The sequence below is a fragment of the Mangifera indica genome, unplaced genomic scaffold, assembly GCF_011075055.1.
Source record: "Mangifera indica cultivar Alphonso unplaced genomic scaffold, CATAS_Mindica_2.1 Un_0010, whole genome shotgun sequence".
Taxonomy (NCBI): Eukaryota; Viridiplantae; Streptophyta; class Magnoliopsida; order Sapindales; family Anacardiaceae; genus Mangifera; species Mangifera indica.
This window is the reverse complement of record NW_025401102.1, coordinates 322,920-335,809: the sequence shown is the minus strand read 5'-3', so window position 1 is coordinate 335,809 and position 12,890 is coordinate 322,920. Positions and strand designations below refer to the sequence as shown.

The 12,890-nt window shown below is 31.3% G+C and overlaps 2 protein-coding genes across 2 annotated transcripts; one reads left to right on the top strand and one right to left on the bottom strand.

Annotated features, from left to right (window-relative positions):
- Positions 1-886: 886 nt before the first annotated feature.
- LOC123205602 lies at positions 887-2,011 on the top strand. Its single transcript, XM_044622591.1, has one exon. The coding sequence runs from the start codon at positions 887-889 to the stop codon at positions 2,009-2,011; it is 1,125 nt and encodes a 374-aa protein (XP_044478526.1).
- A 3,709-nt stretch (positions 2,012-5,720) lies between these two features.
- Positions 5,721-6,352, bottom strand: LOC123205638 (histone H3.2). The gene has a single exon (XM_044622654.1). The coding sequence runs from the start codon at positions 6,248-6,250 to the stop codon at positions 5,840-5,842; it is 411 nt and encodes a 136-aa protein (XP_044478589.1). The 5' UTR covers positions 6,251-6,352; the 3' UTR covers positions 5,721-5,839.
- Between the last annotated feature and the right edge of the window lie 6,538 nt (positions 6,353-12,890).

Genomic DNA, 12,890 nt, shown 5'->3' with positions numbered 1-12,890 from the left:
ACATATTTTAAAATCACTTAATCAAATGATGACACATTATTGTGTACATGAATTGTGTATAAAAAATAGGTACACATAGCATTGCTCAATAAACAATCAACAAATTTCATCAAAGTTGAGCTTGCATTAAAAAATAAGAGTAATGTTATGTGTACCCATTTTTAGTACACAATTTATGTACACAGTAATGTGTCACAATGTAATAAGATAATTTTAAGATATGTGTCATCATATGATAAAGAAACATTCAATCACATGAGAACTTCTCATCTGTGTATATAAATTGTGTACCAAAAATAGGTATACATAGTTTTATTGAAAAAATAAATTCTCATATTCGAGTTTAAACTAAAGTTTGTTTGAACTAAATTCACTTTATACTTATTTGAATTGAGTTTATTTTCAAATTCGAATAAATTCAGCTCATCAAGCTAGCGAATTTGAAAATTTTCAATACAAATTAATTAAATGAAGTTGTTTAAATTAATAGGTATCAAAATGATGTTGTTTTAGCTTTTTTTACTTGTCTACTATATTAAACTAAACTTAAAACTCTAATTCAACTTTTCTCAAATCGAGTTAAGCTTGAATTTGACTCTATTCGAATCTAATCTTACTCTGTAGGCACATGTGTCCTCTACTAAAATAACAACTGTAAATTAATTTTCAGAATAAAAAAATATGTTTGAGATAAATGCAAAATCATTTAATGCTTCGTATTTGGACTGGGATATCTATTTTTGGTGGTTCTTTTGTTTCCTTAGAAATCTATTATATGTTTCCAATTTGAATTAGGACTTTTTGAAATCCATGTCAAACCCTACTTTTGTTTTCCGGATTTGAATTGACTCAGTGTTGACAAAGAATTTTTCATCTCTGAGTCAATATGATACATTCTGCAGCCACTGTGCGGAAAAGAGTCAGGAAGAAAGATATTGAAAATGGTAGATGGGCTAATCTTCCAACAGAACTTCTTGAGATTATTTCCAAAAATCTGAATATAGCAGACTATCTCAGGTTCGGTGAAGTTTGCAGAAGTTGGAGATCATTTTTTTCAGAATACAAGCAAAACTTCATGGCATCACAATCACCGCTTATCCTTAATATCTCAAAAAATGCTGGGCAATCTTGCGATTTCGTCGAATTAGATTCCGGAATCAGATACAAAAGTAACCTTTCAGAATATTTTCACAACTTCATTTTCTGTCTGGGTGTTTCAAGAGGGTTTTTAATCATGAAAAACTATGTGAGTTGTTATTTTTGGGTGGTAAATCCTCTTACAGGACAACAATTCAATTTCTATCGCACGCCCAAATTTTCTGATAGTGTCCGAATATGTAAAGATCGTGCCATCTTTGCTTCCATCGGGTCTCAAGATCAAGATCAAGATTTTGCTTCCATTGGGTCTCAAGATCAAGATCAAGATTTTGCTTTAGTGATTCTGTCTGATTCGAAGGCAAACTTAGAATTGTATACATCCAGAGAAGACCAGTGGAAAGATTACTCTTATACAGGCAAGCATTGCCGTATATTGGATATGATTGTTTTTGATGGAAGCATATATGTTGTAACAATTGATAATAAAATCGGGATATTCAATGTGAGATCTTTAGTTGTGAAGTTTCTGAATCTAAAATCTGCTCCTAGTTTGAGCTGGCGAATTAGGTTGGTGGTTTCAAATGATCAGCTTTTCGTAGTAGATTTTATCACCTTGTGCCCAGTTAAAGTTTACAGAATAGATTTTTCAACTATGGAATGGGTTGGGGTTAAAGATTTGGGTGGCCAAGCTTTGTTCATTGATTTACGTGGGGAGAGATGTTTCAAGTTAATGAAGTCTGGAGGACGAAGCAACCATGTTTATGTGCTCTCAGACTATGAATGTAAGATATACCCTTTCAATGATGCTGAACATACAACTTTGCTTAGTTGTAAATGGAAATTTAGAGCCAAAACCTTCTGCTGGTATTTTGTAGACACATCAAATAGTATTGACAATATAAGGGATGACTGATTGATTGATTGATTGATTGGTTTGGTGGGCTTGGTTCAAAGAGAGTTAAGAGTGTTGATTACATATTGGAAAGACCGACCATTGAGTATATTTTTGCCTTTTTGGTTTTGATTTTTGCTTGGTCAGGTTCTTGTATCTCTGCAACTTAGTATTGCATTTTTGTTATGTGCTTGTTTCTTTCATTCTTCTTTTGGGGAACCATTTTGAGTGCGATGCTTGTTTTATTTCAAATTAGGGGAAGTTATAGATTAGTTGAATGATAAGCATTGTTTGTTTGTTTAATTTCAGCTTAAGTTAATTCATAGTCAATTGGATTTTGCTGGACTAGATCATGTAAAATTTGTTCTGTCCCTTTACATTTTTGCAATGTCAATTGAATATTTTAAGCTTCAAGCTTAAAATTTAGCTAAACTAACCAAACCTATATCACTCACGCGAGTGAGACCTCTAAGAAACAATTACATCATTGGTAACTCTCACTCTCTCTCTCTCTATATATACAGAGTAATGTTATATGTATAAACAATGAATAAGTTTTTTATATTAAAAAATAGAAAAATAAATAAATTGTTAAATTATGGGTGCAAATAAGTAAAGATTGTTTGTTTTGAGTCTTAATTTGTGTAAATTTACTTTCTGTACTTTATTCAAAATTAAATAGTGAGATTTTAACTTATGTGCTCATCTTCTTCCTCAAAATGCGAAAACTAATCTAGTGGCTGTCAAAATTGTCTTTGACAAGTTTGTTATCTTGTAAAAGACTAATTACTTAGATAAAGAAAATGAAACTTGTAAATTTGTTATTAGAATGAAATTCAATGTTATTTAGATAAAATGATGTCTTTCTCTGTCAAAATTCATTTTTCTAACTAGATTTATGGGTAACTTTCATAACAATTCTCAGCTTCCAAACGCATGATCTTCCACCAAAACAAAAAGTTTCTCATGGCATTGAACACACTAATAAAACTCAACATTCCTGTTTCTCACCTTTAACCTCATTGTTCAAAAGAATTATTTCTTATTTGAACTCTCAAGTTGTTTTGTGTTGTAAGAGCTTTTGACTTGGGACATTTTCTAACCAGATTTAAGTCAATTCCTGCTTAATTCATCACACTTACTACTTGTAATGACTCTAAAACTGCAAGTTACCACAATTCTGCTTTTGTTGTTTGGTGTCAAGTAGATCAACTGATTATGAATTGGGTTGTCTTCAAGCTAAATCCCAAACTATGCATATCTGAAATCTACTTCAAACAATTAAAAAAAAAAAAAGATCTTTAACTTTTTACAAATACATTCAAAAGATGAAAGAAGTAATATATGTGATATCTGTTTCGAGAGAAATAAAGATAATTTTTTATATCCAAAGTGAACAACGTCTTTAATTTGATAAAGTTGCCGTTAATCTGACCTTTTTAGTATCTCAAGGCTAGTATACCGCTTGAAGATGCACAGTCTGAATTACATGAAAATAGGTTAAATAGACAAAGTGCATTGCGTATTAAGATGTAGTGATTTGCAACATAAAGGCTCGGGGATTTCTCTCTGTAGTACAAATAAAGTTATTCATTTAGCTACTAAATAAGTCTGTGGATGTCTAGCACTAGAGATTAGGCCATCCACAACTTTTGGTACTCAATAATGTACTCAAGCTTGTTAATGAAAAAGTTGATTCTTCAAAGTATCTTTCTGTGAATCCTGTCAGCTTGGTAAACATTATTGGTTTCCAATTTCCAAATCAAATACTCAGTACAAAACACCCTTGGAAATGGTGTATTAAGATGGATAGGGACCTTCTTTTTATCTTTTTTTCGAAAGAGATCTATATATATATATATATATATATATATATATATATATATATATATATATATATATATATATTATGTGTCCTTCATTGATGCATATAGTAAATTGAGCAATTTGATGCTACGGCTAAAAACTTCATACAGCTTTAAAATCAGTAATAATTATCCAAAATGTTCTTTTCATATTGAATTGCCTATTTCATATACCATTATTCAACCTAGCCAAAGCAAGACAGACTCTATGCAAGCCAGATCACAACTCCTACACAAATCAAATTAAGCCTCAGCATAAATGCAAGACATTGAAACTTCATTATTTTTTATAGTGATTTGGTAGGTTTTTAGGATGATCAATGTTCAACCTCTGGCTTTTCAATCTATCTAGGGTCCAATCTCATCTCTTAGATGGTTAAGAAATAGATGATTGTATCTTGCTTCTCTATAGAGAGTGAATACAAGGTCATTTCTAATGGTGCTGCTAAAATATTATGGCTTCAATCTATCTCTCTTGGTTGATCTTGGTATTCCTTTTACCTCTCTAGTTGTATTGTGGTGTGATCATATTGGCATTACTTAACTATCATCAATCTTGTTTTCTATACTCATACTTCTTATATCCTCGGCAAACCTCTAGCAACATGATCTTTTCTTCACCTTTGAGACAAGCTTCAAAAGTCTACCGAACCTCAGCTTGCACGAGGTGTTAGTGTACAAGGCAACTTCCCTAAATAAAAGGATTTGTACTCTTATTAATTCTCCTAATTTAGCATAATTAATTTGTAAATATTTTTTTGATATTTTCCTTTTTGTAATTACTCTAGAATGGCTTATTATGAGTTGTAAATTTGTATAAATCTGTTATCTCTATCAACTGAATATTTGTTCAACTACACCAATAATAATTATATTGAGGATGTAGTTGTTTTTTTATGGCAAGATTTGGGGAAATATTCAATTTGAGATCTGGCAACTCGAAGTATTTAACTCTGAAACCCAGGAAAATCAGGTTGGTGGCTTCCAATCCAATGAGCAGCTTTTTTTTAGTGAACTTGACTTACACGAGTTCCACATTTACAGGATAGAGTTTTCGAGCAAATGGATTGAGGTGGACAACTTGGGTGATGAAGCTTTATTTATTGATAAAAAGATATGCAAATTAAGCATTACGAGTAAATGTAACTTTTTATTATACAATAACCGGGGATATCCATCCAAACCAAAAACCATCTTTTCGAAGAAATCTATTTAAACAATCACGCCCAATGGCCAATCAAAAAACTAGTAATTGGAAAACAGCTTTTGTCCACTAGATGACAAGTAACACAAATAAATATTCTAACTCAAGCTAACAAAGAATACTCTGCCTAACAAGAACTTAAGTTCAACCATGATATATTCTCAACGGATGAGCAAGCTTCATTTCACCTGAAATCTAATCAGTTTCCAATTCTCTGCAATATTCAACAGTTTTTATACACAAAAGATGAATATTTGTAATTTATACCGTATTATCAACATACACATGAAGTAACATTTTTCAATTGGCAATAAGAAATTCTAACAAGCATGTAAGATAAAAAGGCTAAAGCATATAAAATTATGCAGCAATCTCAATATAAATGTATCAGCAATTCAACTTAATATTTTGGACTTTGGCATAAGTAGAAAGGGCTTCAGAGTGAACTTCAATAAGTTAGGGATATAAGCCGTCTAGCAACTTACAAATATGTAGGTTAAGTATTATTTTCTCCCTCATCATAGATTTCATTATTTATCGATGAATTACTTAACAAAGGATGACGCAAAATAAAGCAAGGATACAAGTGTAGAAGACAAATGCACCATAATGCATCAAAATTATAACAATAGAAGTAAACGGATTTAACCTCATACATAAATGGAAGATAAATCAGAGACTTTTTACTAGATTTCAAATTGATGTACATAATTTTCCAGATCTCAAAACCTAAACCCTAGAAAACAACACAGATCTAGATATTCAACTCACAATACTCTTCTAAGCTCTCTCACCTCTAATCCTCCTGGCGAGTTGAATATCTTTAGGCATGATAGTGACTCTCTTGGCATGAATTGCACAGAGATTAGTGTCCTCAAATAGACCGACGAGATAAGCCTCAGCCGCTTCTTGAAGAGCCGCGACTGCGCTACTCTGAAATCTCAAATCGGTCTTGAAATCCTGAGCGATCTCCCTGACAAGCCTCTGAAATGGAAGCTTCCGGATCAGAAGCTCAGTGCTCTTCTGGTACTTTCTGATCTCTCTCAAGGCAACTGTTCCTGGCCTGAAACGGTGAGGTTTCTTCACTCCTCCGGTGGCAGGAGCTGACTTACGAGCAGCCTTGGTGGCCAGCTGCTTACGCGGCGCCTTGCCTCCGGTAGACTTCCTTGCTGTTTGCTTAGTACGAGCCATTTCTGATATTAAGAACTTAAAAGCTTGTGTTGATATTTGTTTCTTGAGAAAATTCGAGAAAGTTTGAAGTGACTGCGAGTGGGGGGAACGGATCTGGGATTATTTATAGGGGGAGATGTGTAGCTTTGTGTTTGTTTTGACAGCCCAAGAACGAGTTTGGACCGTGGATATTTCGTAATCTACGGTAAAAAATGATTTAGCGAAGAATGACGGGGATCGTGATCCCTGAGAATGTAAAATGACGAGAGGATTGGTTTATTTGGGCGGGAGTTTCTAATTGGTGAAAATTTCAAAATCTTTTGTAGAAAGTGAATCTGAAGCGTTGAATTGTTATTAGCGGCTAATATTCTTTGTTGGAGTAAATGACACGGATTGTGATGACCACAATAATATATGGAATTGGGATTGGCCAAAGGACTATTTCACCTACAAGTTTTAGTGCATTCTTACCGCTACACCTACAAAGTTTGAAGAACTCAAAATCTTATTCATAGATTAACTTTTGTTTAAAAAAATAAAACTAAAATCGTCATTTTATTAATTATATTAAAATAATGTAAAATTTATTATTTCCCTCTCATAGTTTTAAAAATTAACAAATTTATCTTTGTCTACAATTTTTTAACTTTCAAAAATAATATTTTCTCCCCCAAAACCAAGGATTTATTTTCCAAAGACTCTCTAGTCACCGGAGAAAGAGCTTCAACCCACCATCTCAGTAGCCACCTCTGAAGCTTCCAGATGGCCCATTGAAGAGTTATCATCGTCGATTCCAAAAGAATCGATGAAGACCCATCTTCGTCGATTCTTCTGGAATCGACGAAGTCTTTGTCGATTTTAGATGAATTGACGAAGACAAGGGTCTTCGTTGATTCCAAAAGAATTGACAAAGTCTTCATTGCCTTTTCTTCCATCGAAGAGTGAAGATCTAGTGACCGACAAGTAGTGGGTTGAAGCGTTGTTGTTAGTTGCCAAAGATGGTGGTTAGAGAGCATTTAGAAAATAATCCCTAGGTTTTTTTTTTTGGGGGGGGGGGGGGGGGGGGGGGGGGGGGCAGGGGGGAATCTGAAAGTTAGAAAACTTTAGATAAAGGTAAAGTTATTAGTTTTTAAAACTGTGGGGGGAAAATGTAATGAATTTTATATATTTTAAATATAATTAATAAAATAAAAATTTTACCCTCATTTTTTTTTACGAAAGTTAACCCATGGGTGAGACTTCGGGTTTTTCAAACCCCGTAAGTGTGACTTTAAGAATGCACTAAAACTTAGAGGTGAAATAGTCATTTGGCCATTGGGATTTTATTGCCAATAATGCCACAGGCTTAATTACATGATTAATTCTATTGTATATATTTTTTATTTCTCAGTTATAAGTATTTTTCACCTGAGACAAATCAATACAAATATTATTAATTATGTTTAATAAAAAATATTATAGAAATTAGATATCACTATAAAATTTATTCGGATATACTAAGAACCCTAAACCAAATAAAAATGTGTTATCATATCAACATTTTCAACAAAACCTTAATTAAGGGGGAAAAGAGCCCTTATTGTGCGTGATTAAAACGCTAAACTGTACAATATGTAATGTGTACAGTTTATTACTACATCAGATATTGGTATATTTTATTTTGTGGGTCTTGACTTGGTATGGTCTATGAGCTCAGTTGGGTCACATCAAATAAAACATGATATGATCTGACGCAATTCACAAAATTTAAAATAGATTTAATCTGTATTAGTTCAAACTTGGTTTATAGCTTGAATTATGACTAGATTTGAGTCTAAAACTAACTCGAGTTTAACCCTAAGAATTCAATATATTCAAACTTAATATATTCAATATATAAGAGCTCAACCCTAAAATCTGAATTAGGATTGCGTTACTACAAACAAGTAAATTTAAGTCAAAAAAATGCATTTTCTTTTTTTTTTGGGTTAAAAGTTAAATATTTTAATAATCATATGGTATTTTTCTCAATTTATAAAATATATAAATATTATAAAATTTTTATTACTTATATCCTTAAAATATAAATAAATGATATTTTCTCCTACAAATGTTAAAATCCATTAGTTAAACCTTTATTCTCAATAAAAAAAAATTAAAACCTTGACCCTAACTCGAACCAATCCCAAATCTGTAATTACGTCGGAGGTTTGATTCTAACAAAATTTACACCATTTTCATGCGATTTAACGCGATAATGTTGCAGTGTCATTCTCGTTCTGTTGTTATTGATTACTGTTTCAGGTTTTAAATTTAAATTTTTTATGAAACAGGGATGAAAATCAATTTTCTTCTTGGGCCTGCCCATTTTGTTCAGCCCAAAATTCTTGAACAAAACCCTAACTCACAGATTTGCTTTATAGGCTTCATGGCAATCTTTTTCACTCAAGACAAACCAATACTTAATTATAGAATCGACTGTAATATTTACCACCCAAGTACAATGAAACAGTAATATTTCATTTTTCAGTTTGAAAAGTTTTGTTATTTATCTATCATTTATGTTCATTACTGATTTCAGTATAAATTATTGTTGTATTTTGTAGTGTAATAACAAAAGACAAAACAGTAATTCATGGTAGGTATCCCAAATTTTTTTTCTCTTTGCCAACCTATCATTTAAAAAAAAAAAAAACAAACATTATTAGGCTAACCAAACAAACCCCAATTAGTAATATTTTATCTTCGTTATAAAGTCCTAACAACTCCAGAAACCTTGTTGTTGACTTCTTCATCAGGCGCTTCTTCAAACCTCCTCTTCCAAAAAGAATAGTATTATGCGCGTAATTTTTATATATAAATAATAATATATTATTATATGATTAGATAATTAAAAAATAAAGATAAAATAATACTCAGTCATATGATAATATGATACATCATCATGTCAAGTCATCCTCTAGATAGATGATAAAAAATCCATGTAATATATTTCTACCATCTATATAACATGCCATTAAACTCTCATGAAGTTTACAAACTTTCTACTTATATATAATTTACAAGTTTTATTATGTGTACTTACGATTGTGTGTATTGTAGAAAAATCGTTTAAAAATATAGAATATTAAATGAATTTTGTCTTACTATTAAGTGAAGTCTATGATGATCAATCTTCATAATTGCCTTGTGAAGCCATGTCTAGGCAAAGCAAGCGAAACGTCGAGCATGTCTTCTCATTCCATAATGATTTTTGGCAACATTCTTCTTGGGCTTAATGAACAAGTAAATAATAATTAAATTGACAACTTAATTAGTTTCTGTCTATCGAAGAAACCAAAAATGTTGCATGCGCATGGGCACTCAATGGCTGAAAGACTGTCTCTATGTTTGTATTATAGAAACACAATGAGCTGAATTTATATTTGGCCAAAAGACTTATTCCCATTCAAGATATAGTAGAATCTTAACCATCACATTTTAATTTTTAAAAATATAAATATTTACATATAAACAAATTTTTATTAAAAATTTTAATTAAAGTTAAAGACAAAACTGTTGAGAGGAATGAAATCTAAAGGGATATATGTCACTTTTTAAACTTTAAGTTAGGAAAAAATTGTGAGTTTTCTAATTTTAGGAAGAAAAATATAATAGAATTTAAATTTTTTTATTAAATAATAATTTTACTTTTAACCCTAATAGAGATTTTTAACATAAATTTACTTATGAGTGGGTGTTTGAGTTTTTTAAAATTAGAGAGTGGGAGTTTGAGATTTTACTATATCTTAGGTGGAAATAAGTCTTTTGACCTTTATATTTTAATTTTGGTATTATGTCATATTTCTATAAAATGTAATATTATCAATCTAAGAATTATATTAATAACTAAACAATGTCTGGTGCAACATCTTATATAATTATATCCATAATCTTGTAAGTATGGGACTTAGTTTAAAGTTAAATAGGAAGAATTTGACATAATTAATTACCCACATAAATGAGATTAATTTATAATCACAAGAGTAATTCCTGTTTTAGTAGAAACTAATAAGGCCAAACGACTATTTCCCACCCAAGGTATGTTGTAATGACAAGTTTCCACCCTTTAACTATGAAAACACCAAACACCCACCTATGACCGGTTAGATTTAACAAAACCCTAACGGTGATAAGGGTAAAATCGTCATTTTCTTTAGAATATTAAAAATAAACTAAAATAGAATATATTTTGCCCCCCTAAACTTTAAAAACTAAAATTCCCCCCCAGCCTAAGTTTTAAAAAATCGTAGTTTCACCCTCCCGAAGCATTGCCGACGGTCTCCGGCTCCATTGCCGACGGTCTCTCCCTCTCGAAGCATCCTCACCTTCCGGAGATCTCTTTCCTCCCATTTGGACTTCCAATCGGAGTCGGAGAAGCTGTGGAAGACGAAGAACTTCGTCGGGGAAGACGAAGTTCTTCGTCTTCCCAATCGTCGTCGTCGTCTGGGAAGATGACGTCTTCCCAGACGAAGACAAGACTCGTCATCCTCTGGGAAGACGAGTCGTCGATCTCGTCTTCGTCGTCTGGGAAGACGATTTCTCTTCCCAGACGGCTTTTCTCTGCATTGGATGCGTTGAGGTCGAGTTGAGAGGGGTCGTCGGTGGAAGAGAAATCGTTGGGAGGGGAAGACAGCCGGTGATGGCACCGGAGAAAGCAACAAAGAAGGGTTTGGAAATTGGAAGGTTTGGAAATAAACCCTAGGGGGGGAAATGCAATCTTTTCAAACTTAGCTTAGGGAAAAAATGTTAGTTTTTAAACTTTTAGGGGGGAAAATGAGATTAAATTTACCACCGTTAGAGTTTTGTTAAATCTAACCAGCCATAGGTAGGTGTTTGGTGTTTCCATAGTTAAAGAGGGGAAACTTGTCATTACAACATACCTTGGGTGGGAAATAGTCGTTTGGCCAACTAATAATGTTGAATTAGTCCAAAACCCATCTCTTAACTAGTAAATTAGGCAATAATTTAAGTGTAAACACATGCAATTTGTATTATTTACTTGTCCCTTGTGCAAGAAATGGTGAAGTGCCATCACAAATATGACAAATTAAATCATTTGGCTTATTATTTTCATTTCAAACTTTCATAGTTTCATGTAGGACAAATATGACAAGACATGTGAGATTGATTAATTCAAGATAAAATTATGATAAAGTTTCATAATTAGCATAGACATTATTTTTTTTTTTTCAATAAGGGATAAATGGTGGTTAAAGCTTATGATAATTGGAATCCTCCTCTTCAAAGATGGAACGATCAAAAACAAGACAAAAATCAAAACATAATAGGAGAAGAACCAGCAAGAGTGTCTATTCTTTGTATTTATACTTTCAAAACAATAAATAAATTCGACTTATCACCACAAAGTGATAATTATAGCGGAAATTGCCTCTAACCCCTTAAAGTTTGGGTTACTATCATTCTCCTCTGGTTCTTCGAATATATTGATATACACGTTGTTTTACTTTGTTGATAATTATTACAGAGAGGAACAGAAGCAAACAAGTTTGGCTTATCAATAAAATTATGTATATTTATTTTAAATATATAAATAAATATATATTTAATATATGTTATTATATGATAAATAAAAATAAATTATAAATAAAATAATATCTAATCATATGATGATACAAAAAATATATTACTATTTATGTATATAAAATGAATATACGTAATATTATTAGTGTATTATTGATACTTGGACGTTCATTGCTAATTTTTTTGAGGGTAGAAAAAGGCCCAAATGACTTTTTCTTGCTTAAGGGTTAATGTAATTTAATTTTGAAAAAACTAAATTTGTTAACAAAATATGTTAAAATTTTTTATAAAATTATTAAAAAGATAAAAAAGTCCTCAACCTAATTGCACTTTGCCCCCAAAAATGTTTTGAATAATTTTTATACCCTAATTTATATTAATTTTAATTAAAAATGATAAAATAAATTTATGGTACATACATTGATTGAAGTTTTAATAACGTATAATTGTATCTTTTGAGGGTAAATGATAGTTTTTGAAAATTTTATCGGTGGTAATAAAATTTTCAAGGGGATTTTGAAATTAAAAATGTTTAGAGGTGTTTTTAAAATTTTTACAATTTAAAATTTGTTTGTAATGAGAAATTTCATCCTATTCGAATTGTCCTTCAAGGCCGAATCAACTATATTAAGCAAGTAAAACCTTATATTCAATAATCGACCCTAAAAATACTAAATTAGATAAATCAGTCTAATCTTAATATATCATAAGAAGAGATCTAAATTCAAATCATCTTAGATATGAAACCCCCACCATTATCATTGATGCTACCCCTGAGGGGTTGAAATTTCAAAATGCCCATTACTAATTAAAAAACTGACAATTACACCCCCAAGAAATTATAGATAACACACGTTTTAGGGGTATAAATGTTATTTATAACTATTTGGGTTATAGCTGCTTTTTCAAAATATTTAGGGTGAAAATGATAATTTATAAAACAAGATTAGTTGAGAATATTCATTTGTCTTTAGTAAGATTAGAAAAATGACATTTATACATCTATAATATTATTCCCAAATGAGCTAATAGGAGTGTTATTATAATATTTTTAACTTTTAGAACAAAATAACACTTAAATACATCTTTATTGTAATAT

Coding starts and splice junctions, on each gene's coding strand:
- LOC123205602 (XM_044622591.1), top strand. CDS start 887: ATGATACATTCTGCAGCCACTGTGCGGAAAAGAGTCAGGAAGAAAGAT.
- LOC123205638 (XM_044622654.1), bottom strand. CDS start 6,250: ATGGCTCGTACTAAGCAAACAGCAAGGAAGTCTACCGGAGGCAAGGCG.